The sequence below is a fragment of the Vanellus vanellus genome (assembly GCF_965231255.1).
Source record: "Vanellus vanellus genome assembly, chromosome: 28".
Taxonomy (NCBI): Eukaryota; Metazoa; Chordata; class Aves; order Charadriiformes; family Charadriidae; genus Vanellus; species Vanellus vanellus.
In genome coordinates this window covers 6,273-31,252 of record NC_138933.1, presented here as the reverse complement: position 1 = coordinate 31,252, position 24,980 = coordinate 6,273, and the positions used below count along the sequence as shown (strand labels likewise).

General features: G+C 54.0%; 1 protein-coding gene across 1 annotated transcript; it reads right to left on the bottom strand.

The window, feature by feature from the left end:
- Positions 1-567: 567 nt before the first annotated feature.
- LOC309682276 (uncharacterized protein) lies at positions 568-24,717 on the bottom strand (the record flags this gene model as incomplete). Its single annotated transcript, XM_082496341.1, has 20 exons — positions 24,138-24,717; positions 23,298-23,515; positions 22,227-22,287; positions 21,910-22,005; positions 21,634-21,798; positions 21,281-21,406; positions 20,848-21,068; positions 20,586-20,620; positions 20,188-20,478; positions 19,592-19,945; positions 13,924-14,316; positions 3,884-4,197; positions 2,892-3,106; positions 2,640-2,700; positions 2,379-2,474; positions 2,090-2,254; positions 1,831-1,956; positions 1,400-1,620; positions 1,066-1,100; positions 568-959 (listed from the first exon to the last, which is right to left on the bottom strand). The coding sequence occupies exons 1-20, from the start codon at positions 24,666-24,668 to the stop codon at positions 568-570; spliced, it is 4,116 nt and encodes a 1,371-aa protein (XP_082352467.1). The 5' UTR covers positions 24,669-24,717.
- Between the last annotated feature and the right edge of the window lie 263 nt (positions 24,718-24,980).

Below are 24,980 nucleotides of genomic sequence, written 5' to 3'. Positions count from 1 at the left end.
CACCCTGGGGCAACTAATGCCTCTGGCCACCGGCCCAGAAGGTGCTCCTTCCCCGGCTCTGCCAAGGGAGGAGTCCCGCTTGCCCCACGCCTACCCTGACCCCAAGGCGAGTGAATGGAAGCAGCAGGATGTACCGCATGCCGAAGCACCCCGGGGACACGGCCGTGGAGGAAGGGACACGAGGACAGAGGAGGAAAGAGGAGTTTTATACACGTTTGCCACGAGGCAGCCAGAAATGTACAACGCAGCGAGAGAGGCAGAGCCTTTCCCTCCTGTAAATCAGCTCTCCGTGCCGGGTATCCACGGGTGAGGCTCTTCTTTGCTCGGACGGTTGTTTCACCCTGGGCTTGGGGCTAACGAGCAGCTCGCCAGGGCCCTAACGGGACATGGCGTTGCCACGAGTCTCCCTCGATGGGACCAAGCCGGGTCGACGAGCCGGTAGGCGATGGGCCGTGAGGGACACAGTTCATTTCATTGCAGGACGCCGGAGCTGGATTCAAGGAGGTTGGGCTGCTGCCGGGAGAGGGTGGGAGATGCTTCTTTCCTTTTTCCGTCTGGCCGTGGGGCTCAGAATCTCACTCCTGAGGATTTGGCGGAGGAGGTCGTGACAGATCTCCGTATGGAGGACGATCCTCCACCGGAGCTGAAGTTGCCACCTCCAGAGCCGCACATCCTTCCACTTCCAGAAGAGAAGCCACCGCCGTGCATTCCTCCTCCCATTCCGCAGCTTCCGCCCATGCTTCCACCTCCAATGCTGCCTCCTACGCCACAGACACCTCCTCCCATTCCTCCGCCCATGCCGCTGCCGCCTCCGAAGCCTCCTCCCATTCCACTGCTGCCTCCGAAGCCTCCTCCCATTCCACTGCCGCCTCCGAAGCCTCCTCCCATGCCGCCGCTGCCTCCGAAGCCTCCTCCCATTCCTCCTCTGCCTCCAGAGATGGTGGTCCTGCCTACCACAGCTGGAAGAGAAGCACAGGTTACACACGTGTTGCCCACTGGCAGGCCGTATCGCCAGCAAGACGTGGTCTTCTACTACTTTTCAAAGAGACAAATGCCGATACTTACAGACATTGACGTTGGACATGCCGTCGTTGCACAGCCTGCGAGGGAAAACAGGACCAGTTAATCCTACGGGAAGTGCATGTTTCTTCAGCTGAGAATTTCCTTTTTTTACAAGCTATATACTCCCGATTCTTCCTGAGTTCCCCAATAATTCTCTCCAAGAATGGGCAACCTTGAACTAATCATTCTTGTAAGACGCATGGAAAACATACTTAAAGCTAAGAATTAGAACATGAGTAATACGAAACTCATCTTTAGACTACATACAAATATTTCACCCGCACGTAGTATAATCTGTCAAGAATGTAGTCAAATGGATACAAAGAAAGAGAGATACCTGTTCTCCTCTCCCTCCAGCAGCTTCCTGTACATGGCAATCTCCACGTCCAGCGCAATCTTGATGTTCAGCAGCTCCTGGTACTCCTTCAGCAAGCGAGCCAGCTCCTCCTTGTCTTTGCTCAGGGCACATTCCAGCTCTTCCAGTTTTACCCTGGCATCCTTGAGGGCCATCTCACCCCGCTCCTCAGCCTCGGCGATAGCTGACTGCAGCTGCTGGTTCTGAGGAAGCAAACAGAAAAGCGGTTTCTCAGTTCCCTTCTTCACACCCTCCACTGGAGCAGCCCTCAGGGCACAAACTCCATGGGAAATGAGCAGGAACCATCACTCTCCTCCAAAGGATCTGAACTTCAAGGACTACGTGTCCCTCACACTGTCCCTAGCACACCACCAGCTCAGTCGTGACCCAGCCTGACGCTGAGGAACCCCTACCTGCTTCTTCACGTTCTCAATCTCAGCCCGCAGCCTCTGGACGTTCCGGGTCAGCTCTTGGATCTCTATCTTGGTGTTGCGCAGGCTGTCCCCGTGCCTTCCGGCAGTGCTCTGCAGTTCTTCGTACTGGTGGCATGGAGACAAAGCGACCCGTCAGTGACACAGCCGACCAAGAACTCAAGCAGTGCCCTTGTTCTGTGGCCAGGGGCCAGGGGTCAGCAGAGAGTGTCCCAGGTGCCTTGACCGCTTCCCAACTCACCCGGCTCTGGTACCAAGCTTCGGCTTCAGCTCTGCTGCTCTGTGCAATCTGCTCGTACTGGCGCCTGACCTCCTCGATGATGCTGTCCAGATCCAGGTGTCGGTTGTTGTCCATGGACACCACCACAGACAGGTCCCGGCTGATCGTCTGCATCTGAGACAGTTCCTACAACCAAGACACGCAGCCCAAGTGACCCTCAAGCCTAAACCCACATGGGCACCCAGGCCCACCTCAGTGTCTTTGGCCACCTTGCACCTCCAGCCAGCGCAGGGGAAGGGAGAGCTCTTACCTCCTCGTAGATGTACCTCAGGAAGTTGATTTCATCGGTCAGAGCTCCCACTTTGGCTTCCAACTCCACTTTGGTCATGTAGGCACTGTCCACATCCTAAAGGAAAGATCACACAAGTAAACAACAGCTTCCTCCAACCCCAGAAGAGCTATTGGCAGCCAATGCCTCCTGGTGGAAGCTGACCACCTTGGTGATGACTCCTTCCCGTGTCTTTGCCGCCTGTGCCCCCACACCCCCTCTCTCCCGGCGCCTCTGACTCACCTTCTTGAGCACCACAAACTCGTTCTCAGCAGCGGTGCGCCTGTTGATTTCCTCTTCGTACCTGTTGAAGGGGACAAGACAAGAGGAATCTCTTGGACTGCTCTTGAGTCAACCAGCGGAACCCCCCTTCCCTCCATGGCGCCCTCAGTCCCATGTCCACAGAGCTCCAGAGCAAACGCAAGACAGTCTCCAAGGTGGCTTAGCTCTCCTGTCTGGGCGCTCATTTCCTCCTTCTGCTGTCACTGCACTTACTTGGTTTTGTACTCCTCCACGTATTGCCGCATGTTCTGCAGTTCCGACTCCAGCTGTCCCCTCTGCGCCAAGATGGAGTCCAGCTGCCTCCTGAGGTTCTGGATGTAATTTTCAAAGAGGACATCCAGGTTCTTCCTCGGCCCCGAAGGTCCTTGCTGTTGGAGGAGCTCCCACTTGGTGGAGAGGACCTTGTTTTCTTGCTCCAGGAAGCGGACCTGAAAGCCCACAAAGGGATGTGTGAGATATTCACCCGGAGAGACATCTCACTCCTCAAACCTCCTGCTTACTTGGGAGGCCAAGGGAACCATTTCCCAAATCCCCAAATATGGCTCATTCAAACATGCAAGCCCCTAAGGTGCATGACAAGCACTATTAAATTTTGAGTCATTGTGAACCTCCCACTTTTGGGCAAAAAGATGACGTTAACGGAAACCCGCATCCCTGTTTTCCGTAGCATCAGGTTGGGACATTGCTATCGTCTTCACAGTAGTGCAGTCAAGAGAACAAGGACTCTTTTCATCTAACTGCACAGAAATTCTCTTACAAAGGATTCTGTATTTCTTTCGTTTCTATTTGAAATAAAAATAATCTCAGAATGTTGGAAAGGTATTTAACACTCTTAAGTTTATAGGATCAGTTCCTTCAAAAGAAAGTTTCGTCAAAAAGAAAAGCACAGTAATGAGAACTCATAGGACGACTAAACCTACAACGGTGACCGTCCCCTGAATCACTAGAAATTAAGCTGAAGAGATGACTACAAAAGAGAATCCACAGAACGTCCTGCAGATGTTCTCTTTAATCTTCCATTAGCATGAAAACCTTGTCTATTGTTCCGTATTACTTAATTAAGACCTTAATAATAACTTTCCACTAAGGCATCAGCCTTGCAAACGTTAACAAGTGCCCGTTGGTAAGAAAGAATTTCCCTTTCCGCGCCACAGAAAGCCGTTTAAAATGCCCTCCTCCAAACGAGCACAGTCCTGAATTCTCACCTTGTCGATGAAAGAGGCAAACTGATTGTTCAGAGTCTTAATCTGCTCCTTCTCCTGGTTTTTCACTTGCTGGATCTGGGGGTCAATCTCAACATGGACCGGCCGCAGGAGAGTGGGGTCAACTTGCACCGGTTGGATGCCTCCAGAGAAGCCAGGGCCACCAAAGCCACCCATTCCTCCACCGCCCATTCCTCCACCAAAGCCACCCATTCCTCCACCACCCATTCCTCCACCACCCATTCCACCACCACCCATTCCACCACCAAAGCCACCCATTCCTCCACCAAAGCCACCCATTCCTCCACCACCCATTCCTCCACCAAAGCCACCCATTCCTCCTCCGTAGCCTCCACCAAAGCCACCCATTCTGCCTCCGTAGCCTCCGCCACCATAGCATCCACCCACAGTGATTCTTCTGCTGCCACCCATGTTATGGAGGCTTCTGCTGCTATACCCTCCGCATTGTCCACCTCCTCCACCTCCCCTGGAGGAGGAGTATGAACTGTAACTGATCCTGCTTCTGCCGCCACCTCCTCCGAAGCCACCACCCATGGCAGAGCACGAGCTGTAGCCCCTTTTGCTTCCACCTCCGAAGCTTCTGCAGACAGACTGCCGAGACATGGCCGTTCCTTCTGAGCCGAGTCAAAATCAAGAAGAGCAGAAAGACCAACGGAGCTGTGCTGCTGTGGGACGGATGCAGAGAGAAGTCCGCGGTCTTCTCTGGCTCCACAGCTTCAGGCACTCCCTTTTATCCGCTCCTGGAGGTGGGCTGGGACGGCATGGGCGTGAAGGTGGAAGCCGATTTATTATTTTCATCAGCACGGTGCTGTTGACAGATTCTCAGTTGATCTTTACCGTATTTGGGCCTGCCCAGAAACACACCCTGCAATATAGAAGTGAATAAAAGAACAAGAACATTGAGACAGGTCCCAGTGACTAAGTGGACTCTCGTATCTTTATGACATCTGGGAAACCAACGTTTACGATAATGCGCTTTTCTGCAGCCCCTCGTTGGATTTCCAGCCTTCATGGTTCCCAATTAATTAATTAATGAACTAATGGGTCCCAATAACTCCAGATACAGATCTTTCCAATAAAAGCTCCACTGGAAGGAGCTGTTTTGATGAAATCCCAGCTATAATATAGCTTTCACAATTCCTTAAACACGCCCTAAATCCCCTTTTTATATGTAAAGTTGCCTTTGGCATTTTAGAAGTTTCCCAATCCTGAACGAGAACTCACGACACCGAAGTTTGAGGAGACTCAGCATATTCTCCTGCTAGGAAGGAATTACACCTCCTCGGAGCGCGTGTGGTGTCACTTTGAACGGGAGTGTCTTCTCCCTGTGGATTAAGTTCCCTCCAACTGTATCTCCCAAAATCTTTGACAACTAACCGGGACCTCGGCTGATGCTGGAGCGGAGTGAAGGAGACAACCTGAACCATCAGGCTCCTTCTCTGGGCTCTCCCGAGGGCGACGGGGAATGACGACGTGTGGAGGAAAGAAGGGACACATCGGGCAGCCGCTTCGGTGACGATGGTTGGGGACAGATAAACGAGCACGGCAGAAGCGGAACCGCCGACGAACAATTCAAGGTGTTGAGGGGTTCTGCTGCTCAGATGAATGTTGCTGACCCCTCGTTTACCTGGTTCTTTCCAAAGATGGGACAACTGAGGTGGAAAAACCTGTTGAGAAACGGAGCTATTACACCTTCTAAGGCACAGTATATCCTCTTAATTTCAAATATTCTGTGGGGGAAAGTAACATATTTTAGAAATGTATTCTGCAGGATGTCTCTGAAATAAAGAAGCCCATTTTTGGATTGCATGAGAATGAAATTTTAAATAATTAGTCATAAGGCTCCCGATTATGTTAGAAAATATACAGCGGTACTGATGTGCAGTGGTCTGAAGAAGCCAGATGATAGGTGCTGGTTAAAAGGAAACTGAGGTCTGTAAATAGTATTTAAAAGGCATTCTGAAGGTATTATCTCTCTGGATGTTATCAGACAAATATATATTTAAGTTAATGAATGAAATATACAATGGCTTCACATTTTCTGTAGATAATAGCCAGCACAAATGATCAGAAAGTGACAGAGAAAATGTACATTACAGCCCTTCAAAAGACTTAAAACAATAACGAACGCGGATGTAAGGCTGCTCAAAAGGTCTAGGTATGATCATATACATCGATAAAGAATTTTCAGAATCTCCTCTAAGACTTGTGCAAATTAAATGTTGTTTGAGAGGGTCACTGGGTGGCCCACAGCCACAGACACCTCAGAGCCTTTGCAAAACCAGCCCAGAGAATCACTTTCCAAAGCCACCAGAGGAATCACAAACACAAATGCCAATGGCTGTCACAGAGACGGCGGCTGCCTGACACCACAGTCTCTTCACAAAACGGGGCGGAGGGGAGGGGAGAACATGATCCTTGAGGGATTCAGGTAAGGGTTGGCCAAGGGTTGTCCTACCCGTGAGGGACTCAAGTCATCATTGGCCAAGGATTGTCCTATTCCTGAGGGACCCAAGTCATCATTGGCCAAGGGTTGTCCTACCCTTGAGGGACTCAAGACATCATTGGCCAAGGGTTGTCCTACCCTTGAGGGACACAAGTCATGGTTGGCCAAGAGTTATCCACATGTGTGTGGCCTGCCCACTCAACGAGTTGTGGCTGGAGAATGGGCAGCCACCCCTACAGCGGGGACGGGACACCTTCCCTTTCAAAAGCAGCTGGAACAAAGAAGGTCTTCGTTCTCGGATGTTCTCTCCGACACAGAGAGTTAAGTGCTCCAGATCATTCCGCAGACCAGTGCAGCCGCTCTTGATGAGCACTCCCCGGGAGGTGTGGGGTAATTGAGCTCTCAGTTGGAGAAAACAGGTTGTCTCTCCTCACGGCCTCCCTGCAGATTGCCAAACGCACGGTGGCTCCTCTCTCGGGAGGCAGCATGACTTGGTTGTACCATCCCACATGGCGGCTCTCCATTGAAGGGGAAGATCTGTTAAGTCAGCCAAATGCCTGGATGCTGACCACATTCAGCACAGGCAGATAAGACGCCCAGATTGAGTCACGCTGACGTCTTCAGACAAGATGTGAAGATTATACCAAACCTGGAGTCACTTCAGCCTCCTCCAGGTAAGACTCAATACCAAGCCTGGGCTCCAGCCGTTCCTTCGCATCTCTTACACAAGGACTTGTATCCCATAAAATCACCAACATTAGGCAAAATGTAAACTCTGCAGAAAACGTAGCTGGAGACCAAGGCAGGCTGCAGCTCGGGATCTCACGCGGCGAAGAGGTTCTGGCGGCACAGGGGAGGATGTGGCAATGACTCCCCACAACAATGTCTACAACACCGTGTTTCAGGTTCTAAGGCTGAGAAGAAACGTAGTCTTAAAATTAAGAACCAAAACAGGTGACTCTTGCCCCAGGCCAAACCTCAAAGTGCTCTTGGCACAGCCCCAGCTTCACAGAGGCATTGCCTTCTCATTGTCTTCTGTTTGGGCCAAAGCCAGACCCTTTCCCCGGCTCCCGCACACTTCTGCTGGGCTTCAAAGCGAGGACAAGTCCCTCTGCCAAGAGCCCCATGACCATTCTGCCTGGCAGAAAAGGCCCTGGGGGTGTTGGTGGACAGCCGGCTGAGCATGAGCCAGCAGTGTGCCCAGGCAGCCAAGAAGGCCAACACCATCCTGGCCTGCATCAGGAATGGTGTGGTGAGCCGGACTAGGGAAGTCATCATCCCCCTGTACTCGGCACTGGTGAGGCCTCACCTCGAGTACTGTGTTCAGTTTTGGGCCCCTCACTACAAGAAGGACATTGAGGTGTTGGAGCGTGTCCAGAGAAGGGCTACAAAGCTGGTGAAGGGTCTGGAGGACAAACCTTATGAGGAACGACTGAGGGATCTGGGGTTGGTTAGCCTGGAGAAGAGGAGGCTGAGGGGAGACCTTATCACCCTCTACAACTCCCTGAAAGGAGGTTTTAGAGAGATGGGAGCTGACCTCTTCTCCCTGGCGACAAGTGATAGGACAAGAGGAAACGGGTTCAAGTTATGTCAGGGCAGGTTTAGATTGGATATTAGGAAGCATTTTTTCACTGAAAGGGTTATTAAACATTGGAATAAGCTGCCCAGAGAGGTGGTGGATTCACCATCCCTGGAGGTGTTTAAGAAAAGGGTAGATGAGGTGCTTAGGGACATGGTTTAGGAGTGGTGGTGTTTTTATCAGGGTAGGTTAACGGTTGGACTTGATGATCTTAAAGGTCCCTTCCAACCTCACTGATTCTATGATTCTATGATTCCCCACCGCCTTCTCTGCACCTCTTCCTCCATCTGCAGCTCCTGCACCTCCTACGGGGACACGGGCACCTCGCAGCAGGTTGTTGTGGGACTCCTGAACCACTACTGAAAGCGCTTTCGGGCTCTTTGATCTCTTCTTGTGGTGGAGGAGCTGAAGCACAGATCAAACACACCGTTCTGCTCCCATACCCTCCTCGAGCGAGACCAAATCTCTCCCACGTGCTCTCTACGTGAAGAGGAGACACCGGGGGGGTCTTGTCCCATATTTCAGGGGGGTGATGGGTTCCTGAGCCCAGGGGTCTGGGATGCCTCGTGCCTTCCCAGCCCTTTGTGTTCCTCCTGCTGGTCGATGAAGGGGAGGATGAGTTGGAGGTTCTCACGCACTCCGGGACTCGTGGGGTGCCAAGCTGTGCAGCCTGCCCTACCGCGGCCTACTCCTACAGCGGAGGACGAGCGCTTGGCCAACGGCCATCTCCATGCTCACAGGCAGCAGAAAGCCTGCCCTCCCACCACTGCCCAGAAGAACACTGCCATCATCTTCTCCCAACACAAATCAAATTCTGCTACACCCGGAGATGATCAGATAGGAATGTCATGAGAGGGTGGTCAACCGCCTTGGTTGGTACAACAGCTGAGCCATGAATTCTAGGACAGTGCTGCTGCCTCATCTGAATTGTTTCGCATTGCTTGGCTGGATCATGCAGAACCCCTCCAGTGTAGGTACGGGCGTGTGTGTTTGGGCACTGCAACGACTGACAAGAGTCAAGAGGCACCACACCTCCTTGGACACCACCCTGGCTCCATTCACATACCCATTTTCTTCCCTCATAGCACAGTCACGGCACCATGAATGGAAGAACAACCCTCACCTTCCCACCGAGCTGCTTCCCCAACAGCTAGGACCACCTTGACTAGAAGTGGCCTCCAAAGCAAGGACACCAAGGCATGATGAATGTTCTCTGCAATTTATTGAGAATGGCAACATCCCGCGGAAGAAGGGCATACCGCACACAGAAGAGGAAGAGAGGTGGGGACAGTACATGTCGTTCCATGTCACGGGGGGCCTGGCACTGAAGAGCAAGCTTTGTTCTCCTTGGAAAAAGTCCACGTGTGCCTGAGGTGCTACCAGCTGTGATGGAGAGCAAGGACGAGTGGAACTGGAAGGCACTGCTCCCGAGAGAGCTCCTGCTTACACCACACCTGGGGCTACCAGGGGAGCAAAGCCACCCGGGTGCTCCGCCCTGGGGCAACTAATGCCTCTGGCCACCGGCCCAGAAGGTGCTCCTTCCCCGGCTCTGCCAAGGGAGGAGTCCCGCTTGCCCCACGCCTACCCTGACCCCAAGGCGAGTGAATGGAAGCAGCAGGATGTACCGCATGCCGAAGCACCCCGGGGACACGGCCGTGGAGGAAGGGACACGAGGACAGAGGAGGAAAGAGGAGTTTTATACATGTTTGCCACGAGGCAGCCAGAAATGTACAACGCAGCGAGAGAGGCAGAGCCTTTCCCTCCTGTAAATCAGCTCTCCGTGCCGGGTATCCACGGGTGAGGCTCTTCTTTGCTCGGACGGTTGTTTCACCCTGGGCTTGGGGCTAACGAGCAGCTCGCCAGGGCCCTAACGGGACATGGCGTTGCCACGAGTCTCCCTCGATGGGACCAAGCCGGGTCGACGAGCCGGTAGGCGATGGGCCGTGAGGGACACAGTTCATTTCATTGCAGGACGCCGGAGCTGGATTCAAGGAGGTTGGGCTGCTGCCGGGAGAGGGTGGGAGATGCTTCTTTCCTTTTTCCGTCTGGCCGTGGGGCTCAGAATCTCACTCCTGAGGATTTGACGGAGGTGGTCATGACAGATCTCCGTATGGAGGACGATCCTCCACCGGAGCTGAAGTTGCCACCTCCAGAGCCGCACATCCTTCCACTTCCAGAAGAGAAGCCACCGCCGTACATTCCTCCTCCCATTCCGCAGCTGCCGCCCATGCTTCCACCTCCAATGCTGCCTCCTACGCCACAGACACCTCCTCCCATTCCTCCGCCCATGCCGCTGCCGCCTCCGAAGCCTCCTCCCATTCCACTGCCGCCTCCGAAGCCTCCTCCCATGCCGCCGCTGCCTCCGAAGCCTCCTCCCATTCCTCCTCTGCCTCCAGAGATGGTGGTCCTGCCTACCACAGCTGGAAGAGAAGCACAGGTTACACACGTGTTGTCCACTGGCAGGCCGTATCGCCAGCAAGACGTGGTCTTCTACTACTTTTCAAAGAGACAAATGCCGATACTTACAGACATTGACGTTGGACATGCCGTCGTTGCACAGCCTGCAAAGGGAAATTGGTAAATTTTAATTACCTCACCAAAGAGACATCTTAAAACCCGAGAACTGCATTTTCATTGTCAAACCATTTTCCTGTTTCATCCTCGTCAGCAACTTTGCTATCAATAAAGTATTTAAGGAGGGAAGGCATTGACAATTCCTCCTTATGATGACGTTCTTCAGGACTTCAGGTTTAGTAAAAAATTTGCACATAACAGAGATGAAACGATAGTTCCACCACCTGTATTGGGCGGGATATGCCAATTATCCATCGTGACCACCCAAAATGTCACCCAGAGCACCAATAGCCGTCTCTACCCATTCTAACCAAAAGAGCTAGTTTGAGATTACACTCTTAACATCAAGACTCAAGTTGTCCAGCCAAGATCTCCACATCCCTCTCAAATCAAAAGTCAAGGGTTTACCTGTTCTCCTCTCCCTCCAGCAGCTTCCTGTACATGGCAATCTCCACGTCCAGCGCAATCTTGATGTTCAGCAGCTCCTGGTACTCCTTCAGCAAGCGAGCCAGCTCCTCCTTGTCTTTGCTCAGGGCACATTCCAGCTCTTCCAGTTTTACCCTGGCATCCTTGAGGGCCATCTCACCCCGCTCCTCAGCCTCGGCGATAGCTGACTGCAGCTGCTGGTTCTGAGGAAGAAAAAAGGGGACTTTCTCAGGTCTCATCTGGTCACTCAGGATCGGCCTTCAACCCCCAGGCGGAGGAGTCAAGGGCAAAAAAAAGGGTAACATTCACATTTAGTAAACAAGGGGTGCTTGAAGAAACCGTTTCTGCCCCAGACGTCGCCGTTTGTGACCCACCCTGATGGCGGCATCCCCTGGCCCACTAGCCAACCCCCCTTACCTGCTTCTTCACGTTCTCAATCTCAGCCCGCAGCCTCTGGACGTTCCGGGTCAACTCTTGGATCTCTATCTTGGTGTTGCGCAGGCTGTCCCCGTGCCTTCCGGCAGTGCTCTGCAGCTGTTCGTACTGGTGGCACCAAGACAAAGCAAACCTTCATTGAGCCATTCCTGTTGCCTAGACAGGATTTGTCAACAGTTTCATAGCTCATGTGCTGCTACAAACCCCTGTCACGTTGGTGACGGACGCCCACATCAACGTAAAAGATGGTTCTGAGGCTCAGTTATTGGTTTTGAACTTCCAAATAGATCTTAGTGACACTCATGAGCGTCCCTTCGCTTCTGGAAAGCTACTTCGGGGAGGCGTTTTCTAGTTAAGGTATATTTTTGGCCATCTTTATTGAGCGGCTTCTACCATGCACCAAAGTGAGATTCTGGGCACCTTGAGAACAGTGAGTGAGACCCTTCAAAAGCCGCACAATTCCTCCTGAGGCTTCCTTGCACGGGCTCCAGCACCGTTAGCTTAGAGATGTCTCACTTTGCCATAAATTCTCTGCAAACTGTGGCCATCACCCAGACTCCGTAACTGCTTCCCGACTCACCTGGCTCTGGTACCAAGCCTCGGCTTCAGCTCTGCTGCTCTGCGCAATCTGCTCGTACTGGCGCCTGACCTCCTCGATGATGCTGTCCAGATCCAGGTGTCGGTTGTTGTCCATGGACACCACCACAGACAGGTCCCGGCTGATCGTCTGCATCTGAGACAGTTCCTACAACCAAGACACGCAGCCCAAGTGACCCTCAAGCCTAAACCCACATGGGCACCCAGGCCCACCTCAGCGTCTTTGGCCACCTTGCACCTCCAGCCAGACCGGGGGAAGGGAGAGCTCTTACCTCCTCGTAGATGCACCTCAGGAAGTTGATTTCGTCAGTCAGAGCTCCCACTTTGGCTTCCAACTCCACTTTGGTCATGTAGGCACAGTCCACATCCTAAAGGAAAGATCACAGGGAATAGTTTCATTTCCTCTTGGAAACCCTCCATGGGAATTGCAGTCTCTACAGAGGGATGGTGTTATTCAATTATGCAAATTAAAAACAAGGGATGAGAAATATCAGCCCACAGACCCTACAGTCTCTCCGGATTCCCATTCAGGCGGGAGTCCCCTCAAAGCACAGATAGAGCCTGATATTCAAGGGACGGTTTTGTAGAGATTGACTCACCTTCTTGAGCACCACAAACTCGTTCTCAGCAGTTGTGCGCCTGTTGATCTCTTCCTCATACCTATGGAAAGTAAAAGTACAAGCTGAGTTTCCTGAATTTTCCTGCCTACGGCCGCACTAAACAAACCAAAAGAAAAAAAAACCAACAGAATAAAATATCTAGACTGAAAACATGATGTCCGCAATTGCCATGAAAAGCAGGCGTGTGAAGGAAAATGGCTACCGAGCTGCTTGAGTGGCTTCCTGGGTTGGATTATCACCGCACTTACTTGGTTTTGTAGTCCTCCACGTATTGCTGCATGTTCTGCAGTTCCGACTCCAGCTGTCCCCTCTGCGCCAAGATGGAGTCCAGCTGCCTCCTGAGGTTCTGGATGTAGTTTTCAAAGAGGACATCCAGGTTCTTCCTCGGCCCCGAAGGCCCTTGCTGTTGGAGGAGCTCCCACTTGGTGGAGAGGACCTTGTTCTGTTGCTCCAGGAAGCGGACCTGAAAGCCAAGACATGGAGTGTCCACCATCACATGGGGAAGAGCAGCAGCAGCAGCCAAGACACCCCTTTCAGCACGTAAAAAAGAGGTCGGTTCGCCTTTGCGTGACGATGCGAGAACCGGTTAACGTTTTAAAAATTCCTGTTGTTGCCCGAAAGGCGAGACGGGGAAAAGGGGGAAATGTCTAAGCCATATTCGAGTCAAAGGAGCTTTTAAATGTAGCACCAGCTCCAAGTACATTCCCATTGCGGGTAACGTAGAAATCTGGGATTTCTAGTCTAGATTTGTAAGCCTGGATATTTGAAAACAAAAAAGAAAAAAAAAAAAAAGAATTAGGGAATACTTAAATGGGTATTTGGAAAGAGAACGGCACAGGGGGGAAATTTTGTGCCTGAAACCTGCAGGTGTTTGGAGGCATAACCCATTAGCTGAGCCTGGTGCAGCAGGCTGGAGTCAAGCCCTGGAGACACAGCTTTGATCTCGTAGGGAAGAGAGATTGTCATCTCTTCCCTAGCAGCGCTTAATGAAAAGACTCCGCTCCGGCTTCTCATACCCGGCTCAAAAGGGACAGTTCTGCAGAACTCGAAAGTTCCTCCCGAATTAATCAGACACAATCCCGCCCTCTCACCTTGTCGATGAAAGAGGCAAACTGATTGTTCAGAGTCTTGATCTGCTCCTTCTCCTGGTTTTTCACTTGCTGGATCTGGGGGTCAATCTCAACATGGACTGGCTGTAGGAGGGTTGAGTCAACCTGCACTGGCTGGATTCCAGGGCCACCTCTACCGGGGCCACCAAAGCCGCCCATGCCAAAGCCTGGGCCACCAAAGCCACCCATTCCTCCACCGCCCATTCCTCCACCGCCCATTCCTCCACCGTAACCACCCATTCCTCCACCATAACCACCCGTTCCTCCACCACCCATTCCTCCAAAGCCACACATTCCTCCTCCACCCATTCCTCCACCAAAGCTGCCTAGTCCTCCTCCGTAGCCTCCACCAAAGCCACCCATTCTGCCTCCGTAGCCTCCACCTCCATAACATCCACCCATGGAAATCCTTCCACTACCACCTATGTTATGGAGACTCTTGCTGCTAAAGCCTCCACAACGTCCGCCACCTCCAAATCCCCTGGACATAGAGAAGGAGCTGTAGCTGCTCCTGCTTCTGCCACCACCTCCTCCAAAGCCACCACCGATGGCAGAGCACGAGCTGTAGCCCCTTTTGCTTCCGCCTCCGAAGCTTCTGCAGACAGACTGCCGAGACATGGCTGTTCCTTCTGAGCCGAGTCAAAAATGGAGAAGACGAGAAAGATCGATGGAGTTGTGCCGCAAGGAGGTGAGTGCAAAGAGAAGGGAAGCGAGTCCCTCTGACTGGAGGGCAGGAGATGCTCTCTTTTATCTGTTTCTGGAGGTGGGCTGGGTTTGCATGGGCGTGAAGGAGGAGACAGTTACTGTCTTCATCAGCGTGGCGTGGTTTACAGATTTTCATCTTCAATTTGCCAAACATTGACCCTACCCAGAAACACACCCTGTAACGCAGGAGAAAATTAAAAAAGATACAACTGTGCCTACCAAAATGGGAGCTCTCAATGACTAAGTCGTCTTATGCTTTTGCGGTACAGTAACAGTCTCCCGAGGATGTACGAGTCTTTTTTTTCTCCGCCTTTCATCCATTGCGGTTGTTTCCCTGCTTATGTTTATCTTTATTTTGATCTTTCACTCCAAAGCCCCATGGCAGGCAAGCGCTGCCGTTGATGCCAAGTCGTAGCATGGCTTTCACAATTCCCAAAACACACCTATGTTACACCCTTCGTCTTCTTTTTACATGGAAAATTGCCTTTGGCTTTGAGAAGTAGTTTCCCAATCTGGAGCCAGGGCTCAGCAAATTGCATTTTGATGAGGCTCTGCGTCTTCTCGATAAATAAAACCTTACCAGAAACGAGATACCCGAGCAATGGTTGGCACTGGAAACTCATTTATTGTTGGACCAAACACCAGGAGTGAGTCCCGGAGTCTTCGTGCCAAGACAGTCTCAGCCCCGGCGAAGGAATGCCGTGAATATCCCAGACGGGAAATCCCTTTAGGATTTTCTGGAGGCTTCAAGACCAGGGGAAGAGCCAGCGAAGACGTCAGGAACCCGGCTGCTACGGTGGGGCGTGTGGACGGACGGACGGACGGACGGAGGGCTCTGAGAATAGACAGGGAGAAGGAGGCATGCAAAATCCCGCTGCCCACATAATGAATCCTGTAACCATTTAAACGCAATTAGCTGGGCAGAGGATGCCGGAGAGCTCAGCTCGTTTGTAGAGACACATAGAAATGAGGAGAACAGAGGGCACAATAACTTTCACTCGAGGAAATGCATGGTTTTCAGCTGCCGGGCTTACTTCGGTATTTATATGCAAATATATTTTTGGCAGACATGGGCCCGCTTGTAAGCTGTGCCGAGCCCTCCTTCGCGGCCAGGGGCAGGTATGGCTTCTAAGCTCGTTTGAAAGCTCTCACCGGGTTTTAGAGAGGCAGAAGCTTCTCCGCGTGCCCCGGCGCTGGTGCCGCACTGGGAGAGGATTAGCTTAGGAGTCCAACTTGCCATAACGAGCCTACGACCCATCGGGCGGCCATCCTGCTGTCCTGCTTATCAAATAGCCATTGCTGCCTTGTTTGAAAATTATATATATATTTTTTTTTTTTTTAATCGAGAACTTCCCCTTTTTATTAGTTTTCCGCTTTTTTTAAGCCACCTAAGAAGTTTTGAAGTTCAAAAGTCTCCACGACTGCTGAGGCAGCCGGCTAGCAAGGTGCTCGGATGTTCCCGTAGGACACGGGCAATTAAGTGCTGCTTGAAAATCCACACCAGCAACTCCTGGTGCCTTCAGATGTTTGAATGCCTCTAAAAATATCGCCCAGACACCTATTTCCAAAATGCCTAGGGACCCGCTGCGTGGCGTAACGCGCAGCTGAACTGGCATTTCCACCCAAAACCACGGCCGTCCCTGCCCGGCCTGCTCGGCCCACCTCCCCCTCCAGCACCAGCGCGGGTTCCTGAGCGCGCGGGGAAGCGGATGAGGGACAGACAGGGCTTACAAAATATACGTATTAACGACAAGTCGCGGCGAGGCCGAAGGGGTGGGGACGATGGGGGGTTCGGCGGTTGGACAGCGTGGTTTATAGACAATCAATACTTGGGCCGAGGAGGTCCCCTGTGGCTTGGGGGGCTTCAGGAAGACTTTGTCTCCTTGCCCTGGTGTGAGACCCAAACCGCAACACTCCTAAACGCCACAGTTGGGACCAACTCCCCAGCCCGGGAGGTTCTGAAGCACAACCTCCACCATCACCGCGACCATCAGCCAAAGGTCTCCCCAACCGCCTGAGCCCCTCTCGGGGCGACGGCAAACGCCCTCTGGAGGAGAGGCAAATCACAGGCAAGACCCGGCAACGCCGTCTCGGCCAACCGGGTCTGCCAACACACTCCGCTTCTGATTTATCAGTCAAATCCATTCCACCACCGCCTGCCGCACCGCAGGGTTCAGGAGGGTGCGCTGGGCTTAGAGCTACTGTAGGTACCATCACGTGTATGTGCATGCACGGGCGCACACGCGTTTAACGATGTCTTTGACAGGCTGAGAGAGTTGGGGGGGTCAGCCTGGAGAAGAGAAGGCTCCGGGAAGACCTCAGAGCCCCTTCCAGTGCCTAAAGGGGCTCCAGGAGAGCTGGGGGGGGACTCCTGATCAGTGGTGGAGCCATGGGATGAGGGGGAACGGTTTGACACTGACAGAGGGGAGATTGAGGTGAGATCTGAGGAAGAAATTCTCCTCTGTGAGGGCGGTGAGCCCCTGGCGCAGGGTGCCCCGAGAAGCTGTGGCTGCCCCATCCCTGGGGGTGTTCAAGGCCCGGTTGGATGGGGCTGGGAGCGACCTGGGCTGGGGGGAGGTGGCCCTGCCCAGGGCAGGGGGGGTGGGACTGGATGATCTTCAAGGTCCCTTCCAACCTAAACCATTCCATGAGTCGATGATTCTTGCCTCCCTCTGCATTACCGAAAACATGCTTACATTTTTCTGGGGGTTTTGTTGTTTGTTTTTCTTTCTTTTTCCCGTGGGCGGGACGACGTGATTAGAGAGTTTTCGGGTTCCCAGCCGCGCCGGGAGGAGATGCGTTAAGTCAGCAGCAGGCTGGAGTCCCGAGCGCCCCGTGTTTAGATAAACGCGCTGGTTGAGTCACGGCCGCCTCGCCGGCCAAGTTTAGGAAATCCAGCCGGGATTTGGATATCCACACCATCGCCTGGTTCAAACGCAGCTCGAGACTGCGGGATCTCAAACAACATCGTTGTACCCGAAGCCCCGAGGAAGGAAAATGACCTTTAAAGGTCCCTCCCAACCCAAATATTTCGGTGATTCTGTAAAAACAAAGGGGCAGGAGTACAGGAGAAGCTGCTGGAGCCTCGAATACTCGGAGGAAAAGGTTCCTTTTGGCAACAACGCTGTCGGTCGATGTGCACTGAGCTTCTTCAACCACAGAGAGAGAGAAATTTGGGGGGAAAAGCAAAGCAAAGCACTTAATTCCCACGATTTCCATGAAACCTTTGGCATCTCAGTGTTTTCCCTGTGCTTTAGAAGAGACTTAAAACGTGGAGGCGGGGGGGGGGGTGGGGGGGGTGATCATGACGAAATTAGATGAAGCTAATTTTTTGTTGGCTCCTCCAACAAAAGGCAGAAATTATGTCACATGTGGGTCCAGCCCAGGAGAATTTTCCCCTAATTGCTGGTGCAATCATCGGAACAAAAGGCGAGGGCTTTTCGCTGTCTGTTTGTCTTAACTACAGCTTTTGTCCACCCCGAGAAGCCTTTTGTCTCTTCGTCATCATCGATGTCGGGAGTCATCTGCTGGAGGCAAGTTTACGCAGAGGCGGCGGGATTGGGGTGACTCGGAGGGAAGGAGATGTCTCCTCATTCAACTCTTCATTCAACGCCATCTCAGGTCCCTTTTACAACTCACTGGAATATTTAACCATTGCCCAAACCTTCTCCCCATCCAAGCGGTTACACGCCTTTGCTGGCAGCGCGGTGACATTCCGCGGCGGCGGGTAGGTTTATGTCTCCAGCATTTACAAACGGAGCACGGGATAAATGAAATGAGTCATCTGGATGGCAGAGCCGGTCTGCGGTTGACCAGGGACGTGATTCAAGCTCTCCTGAGCGAGAGGTCAAACCACGCCGGGAGGTTTTGGCTCTAAATTTACAGGTCATCAAAAATATTCTACTTTTGTGGAGAGGTGGGGCTCGACAACGGGTTGAGATCTTGCTTTTCCCATGTTCTCGGTTACCTTTTGGAGACACCTTGAAAGCAACCGGTGGATCCCCGGCCAGTCCAGACAGCAGTAAAAGCTGCAGGGCTGGCTCCGACGTGGTGGATGCTGAGGAATTAGCTCTGAATTAGCTGGAGGGGTGGTGATCGCCCTTCCCTCTTCCACACCGTCCCTCATAGGATGCCCCAAAAGCACTCAGGGCTGTGCAGTGTCTTTGCCGTGACAGCACCAGCTGTGGGCACCACGGCATCGGGACCACCTCGGAGGACCGGGCAGCACGGGTGGAGGCAGCGGTCGGTCAGGGGCGGACCAGCTAGGGAAGAAATTTTTCACTCTGAGGGTGGTGAGGCACTGGGACAAATTGCCCCGAGAAGCTGTGGCTGCCCCATCCCTGGAGGTGTTCAAGGCCGGGTTGGATGGGGCTTGGGGCAACCTGGGCTGGGGGGAGGTGTCCCTGCCCGGGGCAGGGGGGTCGGACTGGATGATCTTCAAGGTCCCTTCCAACCCAAACCCTTCTGTGAGCCTATGAATATCCCAAGTTGGCCAACATGAGCAAGGAAAGGGCTTAGGAAGAGAAAGGGGAAGAGGACAGTCTCCTGATGTCAGCTGAGTCCAAAACTCTGCTCTGCTCGAACGGGGCCACCTCAGGAGCCTCAGCAGAAGGACGGAGGAGAAGAGCATCCAGGTTCAGCCCCGCTGCCTCCTGCTCCCCCACCGCGCTGCCGGCAACGCGCCCCTTCCCACGGACAAGCACCCGGCGTGTTTCACAGCCTCGGCAGCATCAGACCCTCACGCCGAGCCTGACCCGGCAATTCCGCCACCCCCAACCACCCCACCCCTGCGAGACCCTCCTGCACCCTCCGGCCAACCTCACAAACCACCCGAATCTCGGGAAAGAGAGGGGTGAGAAGGGCGGGAGGCCGGGCTACGCGTCGGCTTTGGCTCCTCTCAACGCAGACTTCAGAAAGGCAAGAGAAAGTCAGGTAACACTTCCAGATCTCGGTCTTGTTGCAACACGAAACTCTTTGGACAGAGAGAAAACCAAAACCACACGAGCTGACTGCCTCTAGTGTTTATTGGGGTATGTCGCACGCCAAAGGAGAAAGGTTTAAGCAAACAAGCACAAGCGTTCCCATGATCGCAATGAAAACCCTGAGCAAAACTAAACATTTTACAACAGCTTCTGAGGAACACGGGGGAAATGCCGGTTCTTACGGGGCAAGAAATGCCTTCAGCTGGGACTTAGTCACCATGAGGAAATTCTTGTTTCGGAGCTTGAGCCCTGGCTGAGGAGTAGCGCCGATTAAAATTGCACCACATCTGGATCCAGCACACGACCTGGTGAAAGCCGTCGAGCCTCTCCGCGGCCTCCTGGGGACGCGCGTCCTTGGAGCCGCGCGGGGACACGTCCCGCTCCCTCCGCCCGGGGCTGGTAGGACACCTCTCGCTCAGACCACGGCCGCTCCAGAGCCGTTTCCCAGCCGTGCGTGGGGCTTCCTGCTGGACGGGCAGGTCCCGCTTCCAAAGGAGTCCCAGCACCCCGATGACCAGCAGCTTCGCAGGGCCCCGAGGGGAGCGCCGGGGCAGCGAGGTGGTCTCCAACGCTGTTGAGAACCTCAGTCATTCGCTGGGGGATATAGCTGTATTTTACTCTTCCGTGCAGTTTCTGAAGGACGGTGGAGGTTGAAAACGAAATAGGGGGAGTTGCCACCTTGGCAAGGAAGTCGAGGGGGGTGGTGGCCGTCATGAAATTTGCTTCCTTTCTCCTTTGGGTGCCGGGGAGAAGGTGGTGGTGGTGGAGGGGGTGGGTGATGAGATCGTTGGCGTTCCTAGAACCCCCGGTTGCCAGACATGGAGCTGGTGTTCTTCTTCAGCACGGTGCCAGACCCCACCACCACCGAGTTGCACCCGCCGCCCGTAGAGCAGAATCCTGCCCCTCCGGAGCTGAATCCCCCCCCAGCCCCGAATCCTCCCCCGGAGCCAAATCCGCCCCCTCCAAGGCTGTAGCAGAAGCCGGCACCGCCGGTGTTACAGCTGCCTCTCCCGCTGCCAGCTCCGAATCCCATTCCTCCTCCTCCAAGGCACAGTCCGCCGCCGTATCCGCCTCCGGCAGAGCTGCTGCCGCCTCCCACCACGGCTGCAGAGAAGAACAGAAGGCACGAGGTTACCTCTGATGCCACCATAACGCTCTGGAGCACCAGTCCCAGCCCACCGCGCTGCCTCGGGAGGGGGAATGGTACTTACAGACGCTCACGGAGCTCTGACACTCTCCAGACATCCTGCAAGGAAAAGAGACGGAGGGTCAGCTCCAGCCAGAGCAGCTGGAGCGGTCCAGCTCCACGAAGCCAGGCTTGGTCCCTCAGACCACGGACATAAATAACAGCGGCTATAGGACCGGAGGCTAATGGCAACACGGCTGACGTTTTAATAGAGGAGGTGTCATGTGCCACCTTCTTCCCGTTGATTTAGCAGGATGCAGTCAAGCTCTTGCTGTCCCCTCACCCACCTGCACTCCTCTCCTTCCAGCAGCTTCCTGTAGGTCGCGATCTCAACGTCCAGGGCCAGCTTGACGTTCATCAGCTCCTGGTAATCCCGGAGCTGCCGGGCCATGTCCTGCTTCGCCTTCTGCAGGGCTGTCTCCAGGTCAGTCAGTTTGGCCCGGGCGTCCTTGAGGGCCACCTCCCCCCGTTCCTCAGCGTCCGCGATGGAGCTCTGCAGAGTCTCACACTGGAGGACAAGAGGTGGACGTGAGGAGTGGGGCAGGGGCAGCCGGCCGGGGACGAAGCCATGACCCCAGGTCATCTGGGCTCAGCTATTCACAAGCCCGGCAGGTTCCCTCCCGCTTACAGTGATTGTCACCAGACTATTTGCTTTTAGGGAAGCTCCCAAGGGCACTACCCAGAGCTCACACCCATTTCTCAAAAAGATGCAGTCCCGACCTGTTTCTTCACGCTCTCGATCTCAGCCCGTATCCTCTGGATCATGCGGTTGAGCTCAGAGATCTCCGCCTTTGTGTCCTTAAGGCTGTCTCCGTGTTTGCCCGCGGTGGCCTGCAGCTCTTCGTACTGGTAGGCGGAAGGGAGAGGAGCAGGTTAGGTCCACCGCCAGCGGCTCCTCGCAGCGGCTCTCCGTACCGCCGGGTGCAAGCCGAGGCGAGCATGGGTACGCTCGGTCCAGCCTGGCTACACCAGTACCAGCAGTAACCCAGGTCTCGGCCTCGTCCGAGCTACCACCGGTGGCTCTCCCGCCCCCTCAGCCACCCGTGATGAGAAGCAAGGTGTGGAGCACTCACCTTGCATCGGTACCAAGACTCAGCCTCCACTCGGCTCCTGTTGGCGATCTCCTCGTATTGGGCTTTGACCTCTGCGATGATGCTGTCCAGGTCCAGGTTTCGGTTGTTGTCCATGGAGAGAACCACAGAGGTGTCGGAAACGGTCTTCTGCATCTGAGACAGCTCCTGCGGTGCACACCGGGTCTGGCTTTAGCCTGGCCATGGTCTCCTTACAGCGTCACAGCCCGTCTCTCCCCCACCAGCATCTCCCCCCAGGAGAGAGGACGGACCACCTACCGCTTCATAAAGGCACTTCAAGAAGTTGATCTCATCTGCCAGCGAGTCCAGTTTTGCCTGGAGCTCCACCTTGGTCATGTAGACCGCGTCCACGTCCTGCAGCAGAAACGGGAGGTGAAAACCTTCACCCTTTTCTCTAACACCGACCCGTGAGCCCTTTGGTGCTCTGTTTCTCTACGGCACGAACACCTCGGGGTCCTGGTTTATCTCTGGCGCTAACGAACCCGCCCTGACGGAAGCGAGACGTCCTCTGCGCCGCGACGTGTCTTTGCGGCCAAAAAAAAAAAATAAAAATAATAAAACCCACAGTACTTTACCTTCTTTAGGAGCACGAAGTCGTTCTCCGCAGCTGTCCTTTTGTTTATTTCCTCTTCGTACCTGTTGATTGTAAGGAGGGAGACGATTGAATCTCTCCGCTCGGTTTGGCTCCGGCTGCTGCTGGTGGTGAGAGGCTGTTGGCCTCCGCCTAACGAAGGCGGCAAAAGCAGAACCTGCCGCGAGCGAGATTTACGGACGAGCAACGGCACTTCGCCTTTCTAGAGGAGTTCCGGCTCCCGCCGTGTCCAACGCCTGAGAAGAGGAATCCTCCCCCTGCCTGAACCCAGCCCTGGCGGCCACGGCCACCCCAGCTCCTTCTGCAACACCTGAAGACCTTCAGGGCCTCAACGGGGGCCGTTTCCAACTGCTCGTCGGGGCAGGCGATTGCTGCGGACCCTGAAGCGGTGGAGAAGGTCCCCAAAACAAACTCAATTGGCAACCTCAGCAGAGCAAGGGGTCTGCTTGGTCCTGACGAGTCCCAGACTCGTTTTCCCACCAGTTTTTTAACTTCTCAGGTGGAAGCACTCCTCCAGGCTTTGCTCTTGCTTTTTCAACTGGACAAATTAATCTAATACATAATAGCTGGGAAATAACTTTTTTCTTTTTTTTTTTTTCTTTTTTTTCTTTTTTTTTTTGTTTTGCGCCCCACATCGTCCTTCCCAAGAAAGCCCTGAGCTTCAAATCGTGCAGGATGCGATGTGGAGGAAACCATGAGGAAATCCCTGAGGAAATTGCAGGAGGATTTAGCAACCGATCTAATTAGTTCATTACATCGTAATGCCACGGATTCTTAAGGGAGGAAGACAAACAGTAGAGGCTCCCGCTTTAGCGAGAAGCGTAACTCAGGCAACAGCACATATTGAGAAATACCCTGAAAAATCGCTGCCTCTTGTCAAAGCTCCATTGACCAAAACCTCCCCCAAACCTTTTACATTTTCTAATCGTTGAAACCAGTGAAATATCGCCATTCCTTACGATTCCTTGAACGTTACGGCTGTTCAAAGGCAGCTTTTGTCTCTGTCTTTCCACCACCAGCCAACCCAAGCGTGACCGGACCGAGAGCAACGTACTTGGTCTTGAAGTCTTCCACCATGTCTTGGAAGCTCTTCAGCTCTGACTCCAGCTGATGCTTCTCGCTGGAGAGACTGTCCAGCTGCTTCCTCAGCCCGCTGATGTAGGTTTCAAAGAAGGGGTCGAGGTTCCTGCCAGCCGTCCCTGTGCCGCCCTGCTCCTGCAGGAGCTTCCACTTGGTCTCCAGGACTCGGTTCTGCTGCTCTAGGAACCGGACCTGGAGGTGGGCAGAAAAAGAGCCAGATTATTCCCAAAAGCAGCTTTTTATTGATTCTTTTCCCCCTCACACACACATTTTCCATAATTTTTTCTCATTTACTGAGTTTAACCTTCCTGCCTATTCTCATCTCCAGTGAGCCCCAACTCCGGGGTCCCGCTGGACGGGTGGAACCACAGCTCCGGGGCGAGCGGGCAAAGGTGGGTGACTTTCCCTCTCCAACCTCACAGCCCCTAAACGGGAGGAACAGGGTGAACTCAGAGTTGAAGCATCTTCTCCTTAGAAATAGGCCCAAACACCCCAAATCCTTCAGCCCACGGACGGACGGAGTCCTCTCAGCAGAGGCTCCTCTGAGGATGCTCTGCATGTAGGTACGTGGCCCAGCACCGTGGTCTTAAGGACCCTACTCCCGGGTTTCCCCATAACCTTGGGAAAGTCCCTTCTCCAGCCACCATCTCTCTGTCCGGAGGGGTTCTTCGGGGTGCCCCGGGCAGCGCCTGGCCCTCTGGGCGCTGTCGGAGGGGCGTCTCGCAGGGATTGCCACCGGCACGAGCCGTGGGGGGCTCAGCCCTCCACCTCTCAGCTCTCCACCTCCCAACCCCAGGGCAGAAGCCGCTCTCACCTTGTCGATGAAGGAAGCGAATTTGTTGTTGAGCTTCTTCATCTCCTCCCGCTCTTGCGTTCGCACCTGCTGGATCTCGGGGTCGATTTCAAGGTTGAGCGGGGTCAGCAGGCTCTGGTTGATGGTCACTTCCCTGATACAGGGGGGAAAGCCTTGGCCCCCCATCCCGCCGTCAAAGCCTCCGCCAAAGCCACCAAAACCACCACCGAGGCCTCCACCCAAGCCGCCTCCAGCCCCACCACCGTAGCCGCCACCAAATCCTGCCCCAGCACCGTAGCCGCAGCCAAAGCCGCCTTGGCCACCAGCCCCAAAACCTCTGTAGACACCACCGCCACCTCCACCGAAGCCTCCCAGAGAGGTGCTTTTACTCCCTCCCAAGCAGTAGAGGCTCCTGCTGCTGAAGCCACCGGCGTTGCCAGGTCCCCTGCACCCTCCCCGGGACACGGAGCTGAACGTGACCTTGTTCCTCCCTCCAAAGCAAGCGGAGCTGGAGCTGAATCCCTTGCCCAGACCACAGGACTGGCGAGACATGGTGACGGGTCCTCAAGAGTCGGCCCGTGGAAGCGAGAGGAGAAGAGCGGTGCGGCGCGCGGGAGGAGGTTCGGAGGCGAGAGGAGGTGAGTCCTGTGGGTGCAGTGCCCGAGTGCCCCTTTTTATGCGCTCAGGGAGTTGGCCCAGTGTCAGGGGAGTGGAGGTGTCTTTTTTTTTTTCTTTTCCTTTTTCTTCTCTCCATTGTTGTAGGGTTTGGAAGAGTGCCCTCCTCTCTCTGCCACCACCACGACCTGCCTCAAAACACTCCCTCGAGAGCTAAGAAAAACAAAGCTATTGTTGGCGTTGGAAGCG